Below are 24861 nucleotides of genomic sequence, written 5' to 3'. Positions count from 1 at the left end.
CGACCACAACATACAGGGATATACAATGTAATACTGACATATAATCACACACATAGATTGGACTTGATGGACTTGTGTCTTTTTTCAACCTCACCTACTATGTAACCATGTAACTATGTGTAACCAATCAGGTTCTAGGTTTTTTTCTAGGTTCTAGGTTTTGCTGACAAATTGTCTGTGTAGTTGTCTGCCTTTACCTCATAGGCAGTTATTGAATGACAGGAAGGATCAATGCACTACCGAGAGTGCTCATCAGCACCCTGGAAGTTAATTGAGAACTACAAGCCATCAGCCGCAATGGACAATCGTAGTTGTAGTTCTCCCATTCACAGAACTCAGTGAATGAATGACATGGGCAAAGCCCTGAACAGCTGCGGTTTTTGTAGGCCTCATGCACACAGGGTGTTTTTACAGCTGCTTCTAGGTGTGTATGCACACATAGTTTTTTTTTTTAGCAGCGTTTAGTGGCAAGAGCTTTTAGAGGCTTTTAGAAGCAGGAAAAAACCCCACTGCCAGTAGGTCCAGGAGCAATAGAGTTTGGGCAGAAAAAATGCTTGAAGCTACTAAAAGCTGCTAAATGTGCCTAAACGTTTGTGCTTGAGCATTAATTAATTAAAATGATCAGAATAAATTATTCATTCTGGCCAATTAAATGAATTAACAACCAAGAGCTTGACACCTGTAAAAACTCCTAAATGCTTGTAAAAGCTTTAGAAACTTATAAGCGTCAGGCATTTTTTCAGCTAAAACACTGCTGGCTTTTACTTCATGTACACTAGCAGCGCCTAAACTTGAGTTTAAGAGCTTTTGGCATTTTTTTGCCAAAGCTCCTAAACTCAATGCCATAAAAGCAATGTACACGTAGGCTTTTAGGATCTCTTAGGAGCTACTGCGGTTAGGGGAGGTTCAACCTCCTCTAACCTCCCTCTTCTGAAAGTGGAAGAATCACATTTAGGATAGAAACGTTTTGACCACTGGCCGCAAAATCACGGCAAAATCGTGGTGTGAATTTGCCACGTTTTGCATTTTTCTGCGGCCAGCGGTTAAAGTAGTTCAAGTGTACATGAAGCCTAAAGTGGTTCTCAAGGCAGAATGTTTTTCTTTTTTTAATTCAAAACATTTTTTTATTTTGATATAATACATACATTATTCATAACAATCGTACATAATATGTGATAATATAATTTCTATAAAATTACACAAACCCATTCTAATATTCATAGGCAGAATGTTTTTCATCTTAATGCATTCTATGCATTTAGATAGAAAACCTGTGTGCAGCAGCCCCCCTCATACTTGAGCCCCCTCTTGATCCAGCAATGTTGCAAAAGTGCCTTGGCTGTCTGGGACTCCCCATACTGTTTGGCTAAGATAAAGCAGTAGATGCCATTTGCTCCCGCTGCTGTCAATCAAAGTCAGTGAGCCAATGAGGAGAGAGGAGGTGGGGCCAAGCTGCAGCTCTGTGCCTGAATGAACACACAGAGCAGCAACGTGGTTTGGGTGACCCCCATCACCGTCCGTCTGTCCATCTGCCCACCAGCCCCGCACTTACCCCATCCAGGCTGCGGGTAGCTTCGGCGGCTTCCCCCTTCAGCTCCTCCTTGGCGCCTCCCCCCTGCTCCCAGTTAATACGATAGCTTCTCCTCTCGGCCAATCGGGTCTTAAGGCCCGTTTCCTGATTGGCCAGGAGGAGAAGCAGGAAGACAATAGCTATTGTCACACAACTGGGTGGGCTTAGGGCACAGTGCTCTGCGCCCCGAGCCCACCCTTTTTGAAGCCAATTAGAGCCTCAGGCTCTAATAATGTGCTTAAAAAAAAATCTATTGAAATCCATGCATCCGGCACCTGCATGTAGATTAGGGGCTGGGCGCATGAATTAGGGGGCGTTCAGGTTCTTGAACGAAGCACTGCACATTCTATGGAGCCAAGCGTGCACAAAAGTGTGTAGTAATGCATGCATGTGAACTCAAAGTGAAGTCCATCCTTACAAGCAAATTCTGTGCTAATACATCCACACTGTGGAAAAAGAAGTTGCATCATCTTTTTCCAGAGGTGACCCAGAGCTAGGAATAGAGTCATGGTGAGCTATAAACTCAAATAATCCCATGCAATGCCAATGCAAACAAGATCAATCTTTATGTATGCACATGCACACAGGACACACATATGGCATATGAACACTTCCTCATTTAGAAAGCAAACAGCACAAGAATTTCAAAACTGGTATCAGGCTACGCTGGTGCAATCAATGTTGGGTACATTTGAGTAGTCTGAACAAGGGATGGCTATGTCTTCCAATATATCTGGCACATAAGAATCAGCTGATAAAGTGTTCAAGAGAACAAAGTGTGCGTTTGTATAGAGATGGGAATGGAGAGAAGTTTGCTATAGAGCTTATTTCAAATGTGCACTTTACATTATCAATGAAAATCTTATAACTGGTCAACTTTCAGCTGAATTTAGCAATGTGGCTCTAGGCAATTCTACAACATCACAATGATCTAATAGTGACCACTTAATGTGATTTACTATAACTGAATTTGCAGTCCTGTGGTAATTAATACTGATAGAGTTAAAATTATATCTAATAATTGCACACTATTGTGGCCTGGCAGGGAGAGCATATCAAGATGACCTTTGTTCCAAGGCTCCCTAGAGCCATCATTTATTGTAACCATCTAACACTGTTGTAGCCAGTTGCAGTCCTTTTTAACTTTAACTTTAACAGCTTAGCTTTTTTTAAGATTATTCCTGTTTAACACTGGTCAGTCTCAATGAACTCTTTTCTTCATTATCACAAGTAAAAACGTTTTTGGCATACCAGTGGGCCTGTGTCTGCAATATCAATATTACTCTGGTATATAAAGGGGAAATTACTGCAAGTCCTGAAATGGTTACAGGTTAATACAGGTATCTATTACATTTGTTTTATACTATAACAAGCTACCAAGTTTTTTTTTTCTGATTAAAACTGCTCATAAAGCCATATTTTAATACTTTACTGATTACATGACTGTTTTGCAAAGATATTACAGCTGTTCTTTTACAGCATAATTATTTCATTTACACTCCAAGCCAAAGAAATCTTTGTTCTTTTATGTGTTCTCTGCCCAGGTGAACTCCTGCTCACCTCTTGAGGCTCTGTTAAATGTTTGCTCCGTATATATTGCTTATTCAGCTTGAGAAAGCAGGGATGAGCACAACTCGCTAATACACAGTTATAAATAGATTTTGAGCATTTCTCTGTGCTGCAACTCTCATGAAACCTTTAGTTTCAATGTTGACAATGTTGGTCTACCTTGCATACAACAATCCGCTTGGATTGTTTGCCATTCCATAGAATGTACATCTAGTGTGTATATGGAGATGGCAAGTGGAGTGTTCCTACAGTCTTCACACAGGAGGATGTTGCTTGATATGTGGCCAAGTTGCATAGACTTTTTTGGATGAGCTTATCCCAGGCATATAATATATGGCCATGGGAGATACCGAGTAAAGTGTTTTTTTACCTTCATGCATTCTATGCATGAAGGTAAAAAAAACCTCCTCTGTGCAGCAGCCCCTCCAGCCCCCCTAATAACCTGAGCTCCCTCTCTATCCAGCGATGTGCACCAGAGCTTCAGCTCTCCGGGGACTCTCCCTCATTGGCTCCCACTGCTGTCAATCATAGCCGGTGAACCAATAAGAGAGAGAGGGGACGAGGCCGAGTCACAGCTTTGTGTGTGAATGGACATGCAAAGCTGTGGCACGGGAACAAGCCTGCTTGGGTGCTTTCATTGCAAGCTGATTGCTGTGGGGGCTCTCAGCATGAAGGAGAGTCCAAGAGCGTCGTTGAGAGACTTGAGAAGAGCAGGATTGGGGCTGATTTGTGGAAAACCACCACATAGAGCAGATGAGTATAACATGTTTTTTTTTGTTTTGTTTTGTTTTTAAAGAAAGCCTTTAAACAACAATTGCCCTAAGAGCTGCACATTTTAAAATGGTTTAAAACCTCAGACATGAAATGTGAACAAAGCATATCCTTCTATAGTGTGTACTTGTGTCTCCTGCGTTGTTCCTCTGCTATCAGCATGAATCACTTGTGACAAGTTTTATTGACACCAAGAGAAAAAAGGTGACAAGGGAGGGACCTCCAGCTGATTGACAGCTCTGTCCTCTTTTTTTTTTCTGAATGCTCAGACAAACTTTATAATTTCTGGACTTTGAATGGTTGTAGAGGATAGGAGACTTCAGTAAACCTGTACAACTTATGTAGGAGGATTTGTTTTCCCTCTGTGTACCACCTGAGGCTTGTGACTTCACTTGGTATATGTGCAAGTTTGCAACCACTTTTAACTCTGGCCGAGTATCTCTGTGTACAGCACACAACAAGGGGTCTTCATGCCAGATTAGCTCCCACACTGTTCTCAGACAATCATGAATTTTAAAGCCTTTTTTCTCAAATTCTGATCAAGTGCTCATTTGCCCTGATTGCTATTACTATTTGTTTTATTCTGAAAGAAGAAGTGTTCTATATGAATAGATTGCGGAGGTTGAAACACAGCAATAAATTAGTCTGACTGGAGCAGTTCAGTGAGCCAAAAGGAAAAAAAATTTTAATCAAGAAATGATTTGGGCTTACAGATACAGGATAGCAAACATGATCATGATAATGAAGACTACCAGTAAAATCAGGTATTTACCTGGACCAGTACACAAGATACCCGCTGGACATCCTGTTACACAATGCGCTCCTCCTCTTTCACCTCAAAGTCTTCTATCTTCTCTTCTGCAGGGAGTGTTTTGTTTTTAGGCACTAGACAGCTGACTTGCAGGACATAAGCTTCTAGGAGCTATTGGAGCAAACCTCGAGATAGGCACAGGAAGACTCCACTGATGCGGTGCTCCAGAGTCAATGGCCTCAGAGGGTTTGCTCAATAACAGATATCAATGTAGTAGTGATTCATTCTTTGAGCACAATGACTACTAATGAGGTATTTATGCTGGATTAAGAGTTGGGATTTAGTTCTAACGTTACCATGACCTGTAACTCGTATAGTAACTCATACTATAAATGAGAGAACATTAAGCAGTCAGTCATTAGGATTACAGACTAAAGCCGCATACACACAATCGGATTTTTCCGACAGGAAATGTGTGATGGCAGGCTGTTGGCGGAAAATCTGACCGTTTGTACGCTCCATCGGACAATTGTTGTCGGATTTTCCATGGACAAATGTTGGATGGCAGGCTTTAAAATTTTCCGCGGACAAATGTCTGTTGTCGGATTTTCCGAGCGTGTGTACACAAGTCCGTTGGACAAAAGTCCAAAGTGAAAACACGCATGCTCAGAAGCAAGGACAAGCCAGAAGCGGTCGATCTTGTAAACTAGCGCTTGGAATGGAGAATTAACATTCAGGATGCGGCAAATTATGAAATCTCGAAATGTAGCGTACATTCTCTTCTTCTTTAATGGGACAATAATGAAGCTGCGTTGCTGGTGATACTGATGGAGTTATTGCAAACACATTTTCAAAGGCTTTTTTTCTAGTGATATCAAGAATAATATTATTATGCTTCTTTTTTTTTTTTTTTGGTGCAAGTTACCATAACATCATTATCCGTAGTTTTTAAGATCAAAGATACAACTATGTTGGTGTCCCTTGTTAATTTTACATTGTATCTTTTAAAATGTAACTGCCTACTCCCAAACTGTCATTTTAAGTAAAACACATTTGACGGCACATGACGTCAAAAGGGGCGGGGTCACTCGGTTACGTCACCGGGTGGCCCCGCCCTTGAATATATAACAGCTGTCACAGCCACAAGACAGCAGTCGGCGGGATGCCTCCCATCGAGGCAGAGCTTTTTTTCTTCTATTTTTTGGGTCCGACGAGCGGCGTGATTGAAGATGGATGGACATCACGGGACATTTTTTTTTAATAGAGGATTTGTCAAAAACTGTGTATTGTGGTTTTTACTTTGACACTTTTTTGGGTGAATGGGGGCGTGATCTGGGGGCCCCCTTGTTTAAGGGGGCTTTCAGATTCTGTTAAGTCCCCCGCCCGCAGACCCCTAACTGTGTATTGTGGTTTTTACTGTGTATTGTGGTTCTTACTTTTTGACACTTTTTTTGGGGTATGTACCCCATACCCATTCACATGGAGGGGGCGTGATCTGGGGGCCCCCTTGTTAAAGGGGGCTTTCAGATTCTGATAAGCCCCCCACCCGCAGACCCCCACAACCACTGGGCAAGGGTTGTGGGAGTGAGCCCCTTGTCCCCATCAACAAGGTGCTTTGGGGGGGACTATATACAGGAAGGAAGATGGTGGGTGAATATACCATATTTTCTGGCGTATAAGACGACCTTTTACACTTAAAAAAAAACGGCCAAAAAGCGAGGGTCATCTTATACGCCAGGTACAAAATGCCGCCCACTGGATGTCAGCCTGCCAAATGGTGAATGTGTGGTAATACTGTATGTAGCTTTGGGCTACATACAGTATACACCGCTGAGCCAGTCCCAGCTAGCAATGTAATCTATTAATGAATACAGAGCCTGCTTGGATTGGAGTAATAACCTCTGGCAATCAAAGCAGGCTACATAGAGTAGCCTGCTCGAATTGGCTTTGAGAGTCAGAGAGGCACGGGCTGATGATGCTACAGCCTTTGCCAATCCGAACAGGCTTTGAATTCATTAATAGAATACATTGCTTGCTGTGATTGGCTCAGCATGGTATGGCTCTAGCTTCAGCAAAAAGAAGGAAATATGAAGCCTCGAAAGGGGGGGTTGTCTTAAATGGTGAGTATAGGCAAAAACTGGAAAATTAGGGGGGTCTTATATGCCGGTCGTCTTATATGCCGGCAAATACAGTAGCTGTATACATCACAGGACAGATGATGTAGTAAGGTCTCAGCCTCTGCTCTCTCTCCTTCAGGCCAGCTGATCTCTAAACATACCCCGCTCCTCCAGCTGCATGATCATGCCTGGGCCCAGTCTGCACTGCCACAGACACCCGTGGTGGAGAGAAGCGGGGTGTGTGCCTGTGCAGAGTGGAGTGGTGGGTGGCGGCTGTCAGTGGGAAATTGAATGAGCATTCATCATGACATTGGTTCACCCCGCGAGCAGCACTGAGACTGACGGTGCTGCTTAACTTACCCTGTCTGGGTCGGCAGGCCATGCTCTGCTTCCAACATCCAAGTAACGAGTGGTGGGAAACCGGAAGTGACGGATCAGCGAAAAGCACCGCCTACCGTCCTCCGGACCCACCAATGAAGAACAAGCTGAACCTGAAACTTGTGCTAGTTGGTCCTGCAGGTAACAGTCTGCAAGCAAGTTGTGCTGGAGCTAGAAGAGGAAAGAAAGTGTATACTGGATGTATATAGTTCAAGTCCCTAAAGAGTTCTGCTGATCAAATGGGCATCCCATATCTACACTTCCCTATCCAAGTTCAATTCCCCTTATAAGAAAAAAGCTGCAAGGACTGCTTCTTGTCTCTGAAGTGAATGGAAAATTTGTATGCCTGGCTGTGCAGGGTGGGAGACAAGCACATTCACCAGCGGCTCCTACGGGGGTAGCGCTACACTATCTTTGTTGGACACCTGCATTACTCCCTTTTATATGCTGTTATGAATGGATTTTGGACAGTAAAATCTCTTTGTGCTGCAACCCTCATGTATACTTTTTGCAGCATATAGAACATGTGTATGCTGTACCTAATTGGCTACTTGTGCCAACATCTCTCAGTATAAGTTCTACACTGTATAGGGGATTCCTAGAGGCTGATACCAAGCCACAATACAGGTACTAGTTGGTTAATTTATTTAACCTTTTCTTTTAGTTTATATGTACCTGCATTACCTCAACTTTTTATACTGTATCTATTTGGAGTTCAACTTTATTAGACTATGTACACCAGGGGTCTCCAAACTGAGGCCCTCTAGTTGCCTCTACCTGGCCCCATTATTCATCCCACTGATATGAGACACTATTCTGCTCTCCGACACCAAAAATGGGGCATGAATCTTGCCACTGACATCAACAATGGGGCACTATTTCTCCCACTCACACCAACAATGGGCTACTATTCCTCCCCCTAATATCATAGATGGGGCACTGTTTACTCCCACTGATACCAGAAAATGTTTTTATTCCCGCTGGCCACAGTCCGGCCCCCCTAAAGTCTGAAGGACAGTAAACTGGCCCTTTGTTTAGTACATTTGTGCACCTTATCCATCTGGTATGAATGGAGATTGTGATCTTTACTTACTATATGTAGTCAGGACCTGCTGACACAGTATCAGTTTGATGTTATATACTTTTATTTTGTATTAGCTTTTTTCTTTTAGTCCTGCTACATTATAAGATGATCTTTATATTTTCATCTCCCTAGTGCAAGTATGCATATTTCATAATTTACACTGTATCATTTCCCCAGTTTTCTTTTGAGTGGGGAGGGGGGTGGGTCTTAAGGTTTATACCTGTTAAGGTAACATCAGCGTACAACATTCTTTCATGAGACATAAAGAAAATATGAGGGCTGCAATTGCAGAGTGCTACTTTACGCGTTTTTCTGCTTGCTCACTGGTATTAATACCTGTGAGCAACCTTGCATATGAAGAAAACCAAAGTAATGTTGGAAACCATATATATATGGCTTATATATACACAGTGCTTTACAAAAGTGAGTACGCCCCTCACATTTTTGTAATTATTTTATTATATCTTTTCATGTGACAACCCTGAAGAAATGACACTTTGCTACAATGTAAAGTAGTGAGTGTACAGTTAGTATAACAGTGTAAATTTGCTGTCCCCTCAAAATAACTCAACACACAGCCATTTGTGTCTAAACCACTGGCAACAAATGTGAGTACACCCCTAAGTGAAAATGTCCAAATTGGGCCAAAAGTGTCAATATTTTATGTGGCCACAATTATTTTCCACTGCCTTAACCCTTTTGGGCATGGAGTTCACCAGAGCTTAACAGGTTGCCACTGGAGTCCTCTTCCACTCCTACATGACGACATCACGGAGCTGGTGGATGTTAGGGACCTTGCACTCCTCCACCTTCCGTTTAGAGAACGCCCCACAGATGCTCAATAGAGTTTAGGTCTAGAGACATGCTTGGCTAGTCCATCATCTTTACCGTCAGCTTCTTTAGTAAGGCAGTGGTCGTCTTGGAGGTGTGTTTGGGGTCGTTATCATGTTAGAATACTGCCCTGCGGCCCAGTCTCCAAAGGGAGGGGATCATGCTCTGTTTCAGTATGTCACAGTACATGTTGGCATTCATGGTTCCTTCAATGAACTGTACCTCCCCAGTGTCGGCAGCACGCATGCAGCCCCAGACCATGGCACTCCCACCACTATGCTTGCTTGTAGGCAGACACACTTGTCTTTGTACTTCTCACCTGGTTGCTGCCACACATGCTTGAAACTATCTGAACCAAATAAGTTTATCTTGGTCTCATCAGACCACAGGACTTGGTCCCAGTAATCCATGTCCTTAGTCTGCTTGTCTCCAGCAAACTGTTTGCGAGCTTTCTTATGCATCATCTTTAGAAGAGGCTTCCTTCTGGGATGACAGCCATACAGACCAAATTTGATGCAGCGTGCGGCATATGGTCTGAGCACTGACAGACTGACCCCCCACCCCTTCAACCTCTGCAGCAATGCTGGCAGCACTTATATGTCTATTTCCCAAAGACAACATCTGGATATGACACTGAGCACGTGCACTCAACTTCTTTAGTCAACCATGGTGAAACCTGTTCTGAGTGGAACCTGTCATGTTAAACCACTGTATGATCTTGGCCGTGCTGCAGCTCAGTTTCAGGGTCTTCGAATCTTCTTATAGCCTAGGCCATCTTTATGTAGGGCAACAATTCTTTTTTTCAGATCTTCAGAGAGTTCTTTGCCATGAAGTGCCATTTTGAACATCCAGTGACCAGTATGACAGAGTGAGAGCGATAACACCAAGTTTAACACACCTACTCCCCATTGAACACCTGAGACCTTGTAACGCTAACGAATCACATGACACATGGGATATACCAACACAAAGTGGCACATAATTGTGAAGTGGAAGGAAAATGATACATGGTTTTCAAATTTTTTTACAAATAAATATCTGAAAAGTGTGGCGTGCATTTGTATTCAGCCCCCTTTACTCGAATACCCCTAACTAAGATCTAGTGAAACCACTTGCCTTCAGAAGTCACCTAATTAGTAAATAGAGTCCACCTGTGTGTAATTTAATCTTAGTATAAATACAGCTGTTCTGTGAAGCCCTCAGAGGTTTGTTAGAGAGCCTTGATGAACAAACAGTATCATGAAAGCCAAGGAACACACCAGACAGGTCAGGGATAAAGTTGTGGGGAAGTTTAAAGCAGGGCTAGGTTATGAAAATATATCCCAAGCTTTGAACATTTCACAGAGCACTGTTCAATCCATCACCTGAAAATGGAAAGAGTATGGTACAACTGCTAACCTACCAAGACATGGCCGTCAAACCTAAACTGACAGGCCAGGCAATGAGAGCATTAATCAGAGAAGAAGCCAAGAGGCTCATGGTAACTCTGGATGCTCTGCAGAGATCCACAGCTCAGATGGGAGAATCTGTCCAGAGGACAACTATTAGTTGTGCACTCCATAAATCTGGCCTTTATGGAAGAGTGGCAAGAAGAAAGCCATTGTTGAAAGAAAGCTATAAGAAGTTCCATGTGCATTTTGCGAGAAGCCATGTGAGGGACACAGCAAACATATGGAAGATGGTGCTCTGGTCAGATGAGACCAAAATTTAACTTTTTGGCCTAAAAGCAAAATGCTATGTGTGGCAGAAAACTAACACTTCACATCACCCTGAACACACCTTTCCCACCGTGAAATATGGTGGTGGCAGCATTATGTTGTGGGGATGTTTTTCTTCAGCAGGGGCAATGAAGCTGGTCAGAATTGATGGGAAGATGGATGGAGCCAAATACAGGGCAATCTTAAACGAAAACCTGTTAAGAGTCTGCAAAAGACTTGAGACTGTGGTGGAGGTTCACCTTCCAGCAAGACAACTACCCTAAACATACAGCCAGAGCTACAATGGAATGGTTTAGGTCAAAGCATATTCATGTGTTAGAATGGCCCAGTCAAAGTCCAGACCTAAATCCAATTGAGAATCTTTGGCAATACTTAAAAATTTCTGTTCAGACACTCTCCATCCAATCAGACAAAACTTTAGTCACTCTCTAGATGTGCAAAGCTGGTAGAGACATACCCAAAAAGCCTTGCAGCTGTAATTGCAGCGAAAGGTGGTTCTACACAGTATTAACTCAGGGGGACTGAATACAAATGCACGCCACACTTTTTACATATTTATTTGCAAAAAAAAAAATTGAAAACCATGTATAATTTTCCTTCCACTTCACAATGTGCCACTTTGTGTTGGTCTATCACATAAAATCCCAATAAAACACATATACATTTTTGGTTGTAACATGACAAATTGTGGAAAATTTCAAGGGGTAGGAATACTTTTTCAAGGCACTGTACTGTATATTGTGACAGGTTGGGGGTTTTGGAGCTCATTGGTAGTACAAACCCGTGAGTTTTCTCAGTGCCAGAAATACATTTCAGTGCATTTTCTGCCCACTTTTATTTAAAAGAAAGCAAAAGTACGCAAATGAAGGTCTTCCCACACAGGGGGTTTTCACCATCAATACGACAAATAAAAAATATTTAGCCTTGCGGCTCTCTTTGTAGCTCTACTGCTCAGGCCTCACGCCTAGGTCCTCCAGACCATTTAACACACAGTCCCAGTGCTTGTGCACAAAACACTGTACCTTTGTCAGCTTGACTTCTTGTCCCATAGCAACATGCTTCTACATCTCTCACAGGTTTGGGCCTTTGTTCTGACCTGGACAGTACGGTTCGATATGCACCTCTCACTACTCCCTTTAAACACTGACCCTCTCAGGTGGGACTCTAAGCTCTAACTCTGGCTCTCATATGAAGCCAGCAAACACCTGTGTCATTAGTGTGCTTGCTTCCTACACATTATGGTTTTAAACCACCATATTAAACAGTGACATAGGCTTGCCCTGCCACATATTTATATATATATCTATATATAGATATATATATAATTTTTTTTGGTCTGTTTTTTCTTTACTATATAAAAATGTGTACACTACAAATTAAAGATACAAATAATAACGTACAAATACAATACAGTAAAGTTAAAAAGTAAAAAATAAATAAAATCAAAGTAATTGTGTCATAAGAAAGCTGAAACAAACCTGGTCTGAAGAATAGGCCACCATGCGACCAATGATCTCTGCTTCACTTAAGTCTGGGTTTTCCTTCTGAAGTCGTTTGGTAACTTTGGTCCTTGCAGCAAGCAGAGCCATTAGCGTTGCTTCACTTGCGGTACCCTAAGTGAGGAAATTAAATATCTCTCTTTTATTAATGAGCAAAAGCATCTTATAACATTAAAGAACATAGCATGCACCATTTGCCTGGCAAGAAAATTATTATGTAAACTAAAAATACAGTGGAGTACAATCCACTCAGTCTGTATAATTCACTGTATTTATAGTACCATGTAGTCTATCTATCTGTACCCAAGAATGGAAGTGTAATATATTTTAGTTTACCAATCCTCCCCAAGTGATGGTCGCATTCATTTTCTAAGTCTTTTTTTTTCTATCACCTCGGGATCCTGCCAGTAACAAACGTCCTGTCCTAGGGTGACAATGCTTACTCTCTGCATTGTAGTGTAGAAGTCTCTTTCATTTGTCAGTGAGGGCAATCCAAAATTTCTCTGAGAAACATAATAAATATGCTGATCTTCACATAAAACAGCCAGTAATAGTCTAATTGTGGTATTCAGAATAAAGTTTTAAATGACTGTCACCAGTAAAATGTTGATATTTATTTTTCAGTTTCTATGTATTTAGTAGTAAATAGTTAATCTTATTTTCATCTACTATCCATCCCTGCCGTCTGTTTTTTTCCTTGGGTCATTTATATTGGAGAAATATCAAATGTGGCAACAAGTCATTTTTTTAATGAGGTTGTAGGGAGCACTGATTGGGAACATCGATTCATAAAGGAGCTACAATAGCAGTGATCTCTAGCGGTCTTATGCTATATATCTCCAGTCTATGACTGTCTCCTCAAGCATGTTTCCACTTTCCAACAACTCCTGCGGCATGTCCACCATCTCTGATCATTCCCTGTAGCATGCCTGCAGTCTTTGACTATCTACTGTTGTAACTCTGCAGTCTCTTACATGTTTTTGTGCCTATACATTCACTAATTATTATGTGCAGCCCTTTGCTGGCTTACAGGGGCTGTCCTTGAGGCCCCCTATGCTATAAAAGTTGATCACTACTGGGCATTGGTTTGTTGGTTATTCACATCTGTGTCCCAGCTAGGATGTTTAATTCTTAATGGCACCCCCCATGCATCTGGCAAACATGGTACCGCACTTTTTGCATGCAAAAAGGAGTCACGTGGGAATGCATAAAACCCACATGCGCACGGATAAACTCTCTGGTGTAAACTGGCCTTGATGGGTTCAGTGGGTAGACATTTGTTTTTTTACTCTGTGTGATAGAAAGGGAAACATTTTTAACATTTTTAACTCTTACCCTGTATCCACAACTAAAAAAAAATAATATATATTATTTTGTCATGTTGCAATACATTGTTCATGTATTTTGTGCAACAACTACATCAGCCAGTAGATGGCAGTGTTTACACGTTTGTAGCTGCTCTTTGGTTAAACTCTATGTCTTTTCTCTGTAATAAAGGTTTCCTTTTCCTGTCTGCAGTTAAGCAGCAAAGCCCATGTGGACTTTGCACTTTCTATTCTGTAGGGCTATATATACAGAATTTCTAACAGGTTATGGGCCCAGGGAAAAGCTGAGAACCCAGATGCCCAGTCATAGCCAGCTACAGCAGATAAGTGCAAGATAAAGCAACAGAAAGAAGACTGCAATAGAATAACAGAAAATGGCCAATAACTTCATTTGCAAATCTGACAAACCAGAACTACGAGTCTTGGAAATTCAAGATGAAAATGAGAAGAAGTACATTTAATAAGAGAAGGTACATTTAAATGTATAAATGAAGTCAGGCCAGAACACCCTTCAGATAAGTGGATAGAGAAAGACCAAAAAGCTCAATCTCTCTTAGCATAGAAGATGATCATATCATACATATATTCAAGTGTGAAACTGCTAAAGAAATGTGGGAAGAATTACAAAATGTGCATGAAATAGCTAATCTCATCAATAAACTGTATTTGACCAGAAAGCAATACCAAACCAAGCTGATGAAATTCCAGGATATGCAGGTTTACATAAGGTACACCTTGGAAGTGGTTGAACACCTGAGAGGTATAGGAGAAGAAATAAAATATTTTCATATTGCAGCACTATTACTTAGTAGCTTGTTACAACACTTGATGCACATCCAGATGACGAACTGACATTGGAATATGTTAAGGGAAAACTTGTGGATGAATATAAGCGTAAAACAGAAAGCATTAATAGTGACAGTGTTTCTGTCACAGAGTCTGCTTTAAAGATGAAAAATAGGAATAAAAAACAGTAACATGCAACAAGAAATATGTGAATGTTTTGTGTGCAAGAAACAAGGTCATTTAAAAGCAAATTGCATAATCTGGAAAGCTAGGATGCAAAAACAAACTAAACTTCAGAAGGCCAAAAGTGTGAAGGAAGAAACTGATTTTGCTTTGGATAATGAATATGTTTTTCAATCCAAAAGTTGCACCTCATCTTTGCAGACATGGTATGTTGTTTCAAAAGCTACAAGTCACATGACAAATTACATAAATTTCTTTATTTGCTTTGACCAGAGTAAAACTGAAAAAGTGAAAGAATTACCACAGCTAATGGGCAAATAATGGAATCAGAAGGAATAGGAGACAGTTTTCTTTACTGTCCTATTCCCCAGAGCGTCACCAGAAAGATAACTGTAAAAAAATGTCCTCTATGTCCTTGCTAATCTAAGAAACTTCTGGACCTAATTCAAATCTTTGCGGTCCAATAGAAAAATTGAATCCAGGAAAGAAGAGGTATTTTCTCACTTTTATAGATGATTACTCCAAGTATACTACACTATATCTGTTACACAACAAAAGTGAAGTCCTAGAGAAACTTGAACTGAAACTGAATATACAGGTGATAAAACACAGGCGATTCTCAGAAAGGTATAATATTTCAAACTACTGTACCATACAGGTTAGAATAAAACTGGGTTTCAGAAAGAATGAACCGTGAAAGAACCATGCTGTTTGATGCAGATATGCCAACCCCATACTGGAGGGAGGCAATTATGACCGCATAATAATAATCACATGTTGCGCTAACCCCACCATAAATAACAAACATCATAAATAGTGTTAATGTGATAGACAATTCATAAGTCCAATCCACGGGTACAGTTCAAATTGTAGAAAGTGTAAAGTGAGACAAACAGTAGACAATCTTCCCCGTGAATAAATTGAAGATAGTGCTTGAAAGAAAATAACACAAAACTCTTCCACAGAAGTGCATCCAGAGAGGCTTCCTTATGACAGGGAAGTCAGACAGCAAATCTGCCCCAAGGGTTGGATCAGTCTTTAAGCCTGGAACCTCTGGATAATGGGATGGTGTCACTCGTCATATGAAGTAGCCCAGAACGCTCTCAATCACGGAACCATAGATGTACGTGTCAAAAGAAGAAATACCACATAGTGTGTACCAGCAAAATCAACTTTAATGTTAAAAATAAAAACATTCACAAATTTAAATGGAATTATAAGTCATTCAGAACATCAGACATCTCAACGTGATGATGTCACAGCTGGCTCCGCTTATGACCACATGCTACCTCCAAAATCGATTACCAGGAAAATCAACTGAGAAAGCGACATATGAACTGTGGAATGGAAAAGCCCCAAATTTGAACTATCTAAAAAATTTTGGAAGGAAAGCCATCCAAAAGAAAGAAAGAAAGGTCTTTGGAAAGAAAAATGTCCAAAATGGGATGCTTGCGCAAAGGAAGGGGTACTTGTGGTGTACAATGAATCTCAAAAGAGATACAGAATTCTATACCAAGACACAAGGTAACCTTCAGTAGAAGTGTAATTGTTGATAAAACTTCAGGGTGTTCTAAATTTTATGAACTAACACAAACAATTCAAACTGAGAGAAATTCCACATCAGTGTCACATTAAGATAAAGCAACAAAGTGACACAGAAATGGAAATTAATGCAGACAATGCAAATTCTGTAAAAAGAGAAACCAGACCACAAGTGGCTTCAATCAGGAAGTCCACCAGAAGCATTAAAAGCATTCCAGCCAAACATCTGTCCTATGTAGAAATAAAACTAGAGTCAGATTCATGGGATGAGATGCAAAGACTTCCACCTCATCAGAAACAAAAGTGGATCTGAGCTGCTGATAAAGAGATGACATCTCTTAGAGAACTGCTGACATTGACACTTTTATAGCTACCTTATGGTAAGCATGCAATCAGCTGCAAATAGGTTTTCAAGGCCAAATGCAACTCTGAAGGTAAGGTCTGTAGGTACAAAACACAGTTAGTGGCAAAAGGGTACTCGAAAACATTTGGTGAGGGTCACAATGCTACTTTTGCTCCAGTTGCAAAACAGAGTACTTTCCGAACACTGTTAACAGTGGCAGCTGCTTGGAAAATGATTGTGAAGCACCATGATATCACAACAGCCTTTCATAATGGTGATATTGAAGAGTAAATATATAGCACACAAGCATAAAGATACATGAAAAATAGAGAAGAGCATCTTGTGTGCAAGTTACAGAAATCTCTTTACGGACAATCAGCTCAAGCATGAAATTTAAAATTAAACAAAGTCTTGCTAGACGAAGGATTCATAAGAAGCAGAGCTAACCCATGTCTATACTCAAAATGTGTAGATGCTAAATATATGTATATTTTTCCCTATGTGGATGACTTGATTGTTGCTCACAAAAAGGATAAGGAAGTTGCAAAGTTGACTGCAATTCTTAACCAGCATTTTGAGATTGAAGATCTTGGAGATGTGACAAATTACCTAGGAATTAATGTGCAGCGTTAAGAAGATGGCAGCCTCCTGGTAAATCAGAAATCTAAAATTGAGGCTGTGCTTCAGCAGTTTGGCATGACTGAAGCCAAAGAAGCAAGTACTCCAATGGACACAGCATACATAAAAACAGAAGGGGATGAGGATGCTCTTCCTACTAATGATCAGTACAGACAGTGGTGGCATTGCTATACATTGCAACCACTACACATCCAGACATTGCAACTGCCATGTAGACGCGTGCACCACGTTAAAGAGACTGGAGATCAATCAAGAGAGTCATGAGATATTTCAAACAAACAAAAGACTTTAGTCTGAAGCTGTCTGAAGTTGGTGATTGGAACCTCGTAGAATATGTGGACTCTAATTGGGCAGGTGACCTAAGCACCCACAAATCCACAAGTGGTTACATGTTAAAATTAGGAAAAAGCCCTATATCTTGGTCCAGCATAAAGCAGACCCCAGTAGCTTTGTCTGCTACGGAGGCAGAAAACATTATTGCTGCCTATGCCAGTCAAGGCTACATCAATTGCTTAAAGATCTCAGAGAGCCAATGTCCCAGATTACAATCCTATATAAGGACAATCAAGGATGTATCAAACTTACCACCAATGAGAAGATCAAGGCATGAACAAAGCATATTTGATGTCAGACATCATTACATTCTTGATCTGGTTGAACAAAATGTAATTGTGCTTACCTATTGTAAAACTAATAACATGATTGTGAATGTTTTGACAAAACTACTTACAAGAAACAGATTTAGAGAACTGAGATCCGAAATGGGACTAATACAAGGATTAGTTGTTAAGTGGGGGTGTTGAAATACATTGTTCATGTATTTTCGTACAAAAACTACAGATATATTCATCAGCCAGCAGATGTCAGTGTTCATAAGTTTTTAGTTGCATTTATGGTACTGTATAATCTATTGTATTTTCTCTCATAATAAAGTTCCTGTTTCCTGTCTGCAGTTAAAGTGGAGTTCCACCCATTTTTTAGTTTATTAAAAGTTAGCAGCTACAACAAGCATAGCTGCTGATTTTTAATAAACCGACACTTACCTGCCCCACGGTCCAGCGATGTGGCAGACCGGAGACTGGCTCCTCTCCCCCTCCACTCCTCGGTGCCGTCATGGTAACTGTGGACACCCGACCGTCTCGCTGCACTGTCCTATTGGCCAGCCGTTCTTCTGGGACCTGAGTTGTGTCCCAGAAGATTGCTGGGAGGGAGGGGCCGCCTAGGGCGAGAGGAGGAGTCGCCTAGGCGACCAAAGATAGGAAGCAGGAAGTGGGACAGGAAGTCCCACGAAAAAAAGGGTACACACTCCCCCCCCAAAAAATGACATGCCAAATGTGGCAAATATGTCAGGGGATGAGGAGTGCTTAAAGCGGAAGTTCCACTTTTGGGTGGAACTCTGCTTTAAGCATGTGGGCTGTGCACCGTCTGTTTTGTAGGCCTATATACAGAATTTCTAACAGCATTACAGTTGCAGGTAGAGTTGGTGTGTGTGTTTAGGCTACAGGGAGGGTTAATAACGGTAATAGAATTATAAGGGGGGGTAGTGTTAGTGTTACAGGAATGCTTAATATGAGTGTTAGGTGTAACTGGGCGGTTAGTGTGAGTATAAGGATTGCAAGAAAGGTTAGTGTGAGTATTGGAGTTAAGGGGGATTGGCGTTAGTGTTTGGATTACTAGAAGGGCTGCTTAGGATGTTAGGATTATAGTAAAGACTATAAAAGGCAAAAAAGGAATCCTACATTCTTGGTTAGTGAACCATAGAGGTAAACTGACCTACCGATTCGCCCTTAGGGCGGTATATCTCCCAGAAAGCGTGCAGCCTAGGACATAAAAGGGGGGGGGGAAGGGTTCAAAGGTAACCCTAAGCAACAATCAAGGGAGATCAGCCATGGTATATGAATTAATTAATAGAAGCTTTATTGGTGAAGTACAAAATTATTGACAGTGTTCCAAACCAGGCGGAACAACCCTACCCTAGTTGGATAATGTTCATGTAATTTGCAAAAAAATCATGAATCACTAATAAAATCACATGTAATAAGACAATATTGTCACAATTTAAAAAGCGCAAATACATGAACCCTACTATATCAAGACTAATACCAAAGACCAGGAGGAAAAATGGACTTGAAAAGAAAATGAGTTTCCAAGGGTGACACCAAAGGTAATTGTAGTAAAGGTGTTTCTAGCTTTCAATTAACTGCAGAGATCTGCTGTTTTCTGTGATTGACTGGTATATGTCATTAAATATGCATTAGTTAAAGATGATTAACATCCTATTGGCTGATTCAGTCAAGTTTGAAGCTGGATCAAGGGAAACAACGTAAACACCCAAAGGTAAAAATTTCTGTTTGTGTTGTGTCAAATGTCCATAGTATAGGTGTTTACCAAAATGTATACGGTCTCATGTAGATGACAATTAGACTGATATCACTACAGCGGAGTAATCATCAATAGCAGAATATGTAGCACTTGGCCCATCTGTTGGCTCCAAAATATGAATCGTATCCACCAATAAACAAAGTCTTAAACCTGCTACATACATCAAAACGGGAATGTAATGGAACAATATTGGCCCATGTATGGGCATCTTATCCCGATTGTATCGCAGTTACAGGTCTCTGTATGTCCAGAATGGATTTCCAGATTCAATCTGCTGAGATGTCCTTTGGATCAGTTGATGATTTTGGGCTGTAGTTTTGATTCGGTTAGTGTCCGCAATTGTAGCCGTTGTATCATAAAAAGATAATGCCTATAACTGCTGGTTTTCAGGGAGAGGATTCAATCATCCCAGGCATAGTGCAGGACACATGCAGAGATAGTGTCTGTGGAGTATGGCTTGGATAGTCCAAATAGCCTCCAGGTGGATATAAGGTGGATAGCAAGTGAATGTCAGATGAGCCGTTTAATCAGTCCAAACCTCCAGCGTGAATGGTAGGCAATTCCGCCTTATCGCTCGGGCTTGGGGGTCATCGAGATATGTGGGGGCATGTTAGCACTTCATTTGGACGCCTTTGGTATTAGTCTTGATATAGTAGGGTTCATGTATTAGCGCTTTTTAAATTGTGACAATATTGTCTTATTACATGTGATTTTATTAGTGATTCATGATTTTTTTGCAAATTACATGAACATTATCCAACCAGGGTAGGGTTGTTCCGCCTGGATTGGAACACTGTCAGTAATTTTATACTTCACCAATAAAGCTTCTATTAATGAATTCATATACCTTGGCTGATCTCCCTTGATTGTTTCTTAGGGTTACCTTTTAACCCTCCCCCCCCTTTTATGTGTTAGGATTATAGAAATGCTAGGTGCAAGTGTTAGGATACTAGCAAAGTTATTGTTAAGTGAGGCTTTCTATTAGGCCATCACTCTTAGCATAAAAACTAACAGCATAAAGCCCTTTGGCTCTGACATCTTATGCCGTGTACACACGGGCGGACTTTTTGGCATCAAAGGTCCGACGGTCTTTCCGACTGACTTTCGACGGACTTTTGACAGACTTCCTACGGACTTGCAAACGAACAGACTTGCCTACACACGATCACACCAAAGTCCGGCGGATTCGTACGTGATGACGTATGACCGGACTAAAATAAGGAAGTTGATAGCCAGTAGCCAATAGCTGCCCTAGCGTCGGTTTTCGTCCATCTGACTGGCATACAGACGAGCGGATTTTTCAACCGGACTCAAGCCCGTCGGAAAGATTTGAAACATGTTCCAAATCTAAAGTCCGTCTGATTTTTGACTGAAAAAGTCCACTGCAGGTCCGATGAAGCCCACACATGGTCGGATTGTCCGACGAATTCGTCCTGTCGGTCCAGTCCGGTCGAAAAGTCCGCCCGTGTGTACACGGCATAATATACCACAACCTGAGTTGAAGAGAAGTAAATCTTATTGTACTGCACTATCCTTCTAAAGAAAAAACATTGAGAATGGAAAATCCAGATCACCCTCTTTACGGATATTAGTTTGAGTTTTATCAACCACTGTCATCTAAACCTTGATAATCTAATGGCTGCTGACGACAGCAGGGGAGGATTTGAGACATTTGCTGAAAGACGATTATCACAATTTCTCTTAACAATGCACTTGTACACATAACATAGCAGATAACTAATTTATTCATTTAATGTTAAGCATACAACACTGAAAAGCACAAAACAATAGTCTTTGTGTGTCTTTCTACCATGCATTAATGGAACTTGTTTATTTGGTGTGCAAGGCTTGAGGAGATAACTCGGATCCTTATAAAACAGAGGAAATTAAATTGCTGTGATATCAGCAGGTGGAACCGACAACACTGAGGTTATTGAGGATATGTTTAAATGAACATTTTGTCTGTAAATCTGATCACAGGCAGCAGAAGACTGGTGGTTGTGTCATTGTCTATTGGTTCTATTGCCTGATTTTTGGTCTAAAAATCTATTTTTAAACCGTTTATAAGCTCAGTGTTTCTGTTTCCAGTAGCTGGGTCTTGGGTGTCCAGAAGCAATACGAATGACCTTAGGTATTTATTCCAGAGGACATTTCCCTAAATAGAAATGGCTACCTTAGGCAACTACTCGTGTTTACACCAAAGGCATAGGGCAGGGGAGGCACACTGCAGCCACCTGCAGTATCAGAATATTGGCGCAGACATAGACATCAATAAAACAGATTTTTGTAACGTAAAGTACCACATAAAGTAGTATTAAACTCTGGCTTTTTTATCCACATATGCATCTGTATAGCTTTAAACTACATATTGTAATACGTGACCGCTTATGTCAAGCTCCATAATGACAGAATTTTCAGAACTTTACAGCCACATCATACTGCTTCCTGTGCGCCCCTTCCTCTGAATAAAAGTAGGAAATGCAAGCTTCACAAGAGAGAGATGCAGCATCTTAGGTAAATGTGAACCTCTGTTGCTAATGCATGTAGGAAAAAAAAAGATAGTGTTTAACCACTTTCAGAACAATTTTTACATTTTTCACATACAGTACATGTCAAATCAGCATTTTTTGCTAGAAAAATAAATGCTGCCAGTCTCACTACTCGTAGAGGAGATTAGGGAAAAGATCTGCCTGAATCTCCTCCCATCATCATAGCTGCAGCAATTTACTGCATTCCCAGGCTCCCTGGAAGAACCACCATGGGTGGTGATAAGGAGGAAAGGGGAGTTAGCCAACCTCGTCATTTTTTTGAACAGCCGATAGCTGGCTGAAAAAAATAGATAAAGACGGCGGGTGGTGAAAGTATATTTAAAGCCAAATCATTTTTTCTGTAAGAGTAGAGATTGCGTAAACCACCTGTAAGTATTTTTCTGTCTGCACCTGTAAGTTTTTTTTCTGTCTGTGATCCTTAGGGGAGATTTCTCTTCACTTGCTGTCATAAGACACATTTCGCCTTTTGACAACAAGCAAAATGGCCATGCTTAAAGGGGTTGTAAACCCTCCGCATTTTTCACCTTAATGCATTCTATGCATTAAGGTGAAAAACCTTATTTACTGCAGCAGCGCCCCCCAGCCCCCCTTATACTTACCTGAGCCCCGTAATTCCCGCGACTGGAACGAGCACGCCAGCTCCGGCCGGTATCTCGTGTCCTAATTGAATAGATTGATAGCAGTGCAGCCATTGGCTCCTGCTGTCACTCAAATCCAATGACGCGGGTGCTGGGGGGGGGGGGGCAGAGCCAAGTCCTGCTCTCTGTCACAACAGACACAGCAGCAGGACAAGGGAGCGCACCCACACGGGTGTCCCATAAGAGAGCGCCTCTCCAATGGGACATTTGAGAAGAGAAGGAGCCAGAAGTGCCATTGAGGGACCCCAGAAGAGGATGATCGGGGCCACTCTGTGCATAACCAACTGCACAGCAGAGATAAGTATGACATGTTTGTTTTTGTTTTTTTTTTAAACTGAACCTTTAAAGTATAAACCCTAACAGCTTTTGTTATTTGATTCCTTTTGGTCTGTTAAATAAAGCATTAAAAGCATTTTTGTTATATCAATTTGATAAGTTAAAAATACCTTCACAATACAACATGGTGCAGTATAATTTTTGAAGAGGTACAGGTGCTACACCGTGCATGTTTAGCCCCATGGGCTTCAATAGGAGTACATGAAAATTGTATGTACATGCTTTATTTTTGTTTCTTTTTTTGTTTATTATTGTCTTCCTCCTAGCAACAATCATGTCACAGCAGATATTGCTAGTCATTGGCAAAAGTAAAAACGCTCATGAACGCAGTACAAAATGCACTAAAAAAAGCACTGGAAGACGATTATGCAGCAGCCCTAGTGTGAATTTAGGCAAAGTCAATGAACATAGTTCTTTTTTCAGTCGAACTATGTAAATCTGTTATTGCAGCGTAAAGAAATAACATTTGCAACCAAAGCTGTGTTATTAAACTGCACTGCTATTTGTTCAACATCCGCGCGCCATGACTGACATTTCTGGAATTGCACAGAAATGAACTGGTTAATGACAGTTTCCATGGTAAGCAGATGTGAAAGAAAATATTGGTGACCGGCGTCTACATCCATGGAGTGCTTTCTTTCATCTCTTCTCTCATTTCAAATGAAGCAGCGGATAATGATGCTTCACATAGATGCAGGTTTTCAAATGTAATTACAAAGCCAATTTTCACAGGCAACAGTTTACCAACAGGGCAATTACAGCTTGGCTCAGTAATATGCATTTAGCCTTTTTCAGTCACATAACATTTAGGATTTAGATAGAAAATCAATAACACAAAATGTCTTATAGCATTCAACATCACATTGCAAGTATACTTGTTTTGCCAATGCTAGCTCTGTCTTTGTCATATAAATTGATAGATAATAAGCAGCTCCTGTTAGAACAATAAATACTGGAAGAAATATTTGTTTTTATTGGGAGAATGATTACATTCCCATTCACCACATTGTGTTGAGATCTGGAATTGCATTGCAATACACTGTGCCCTTTATTACTGGGAAAATGCCTTGGGTTTATAAAACATATTTGTAGAGCCATTCACCCTACAAAGCTGCATGTACATTTATTCTGTGCGAATGCCAAGAAAAATCAAATGCTACTAGGTGATTTTCTCTTTAGGTCAAAGGTTATTTATGCATAAGAATAGTGTGAATCAAGAAAATATGGATTATGACTACTAGATGGCGCTGATCATAGGATATAAGTACTTATTTCAAAAGTATTAATAAATACTTTCAAGTGAATGCAATGCATGCGGTTGCGAGTGGTAGTGTGGGTTTGTAGGGGGTAAAGTGGTTGTTAACCCACTCCGCTAACTTTAATCCTCTGTGCCTCGTTATGCTAGGTTCTCCTGTTTTCAGAGCGCCGATCAGTGCTAACGGGACCTGCCACCTCTCTGCTCTCCCCGTATGACAGCTGCAGCGGACGGGGCCGAGATTCCCCCGCTGACATCAGTCGGGACGAGAGGAGGAGAGAACTGGCCCGTCACGTGAGCACCGATTGGCGCTCTAAAAACAGGTACAAACTTACAAAATTTTCAAAGTAAGTTATTCCAGCAGCGGGGGGGTTGGTGTCACTGTCACTAGCTGACAAGCAGGGAGGGGAGAGAGGACAGAGGAGAGACAGGAGAGCTGCGGATGACAGGGGCCATGATTTCAGGGCTCAGCCATGATAAACCGTAGTCAGTTTACAGAGGGGAGGGCAGAACCAGGCAGAATCAGCCAGGTATTTCAGGTGATACAGGGGGACAAAATACTCAACACAAGCACTGTGCTGTATAAAATGCTTTA

At 41.1% G+C, this 24861-nt stretch overlaps 1 protein-coding gene across 2 annotated transcripts in view; it reads right to left on the bottom strand.

Annotated features, from left to right (window-relative positions):
- The window catches only part of DDC (dopa decarboxylase), a 255579-nt gene that overhangs the window by 142857 nt on the left and 87861 nt on the right, over window positions 1-24861 (bottom strand). For both annotated transcript variants that reach the window (XM_073630603.1, XM_073630601.1), the window contains exon 5: window positions 12268-12402. In XM_073630603.1, the coding sequence (XP_073486704.1) occupies window positions 12268-12402 (135 nt within the window). The remainder of the gene's footprint in view (window positions 1-12267; window positions 12403-24861) is intronic.

Source organism: Aquarana catesbeiana, linkage group LG05, assembly GCF_042186555.1.
Source record: "Aquarana catesbeiana isolate 2022-GZ linkage group LG05, ASM4218655v1, whole genome shotgun sequence".
In the NCBI taxonomy this organism is placed as follows: Eukaryota; Metazoa; Chordata; class Amphibia; order Anura; family Ranidae; genus Aquarana; species Aquarana catesbeiana.
Note: the sequence above shows the minus strand (reverse complement) of the source record. Positions and strands in the feature narration are given on the sequence as shown.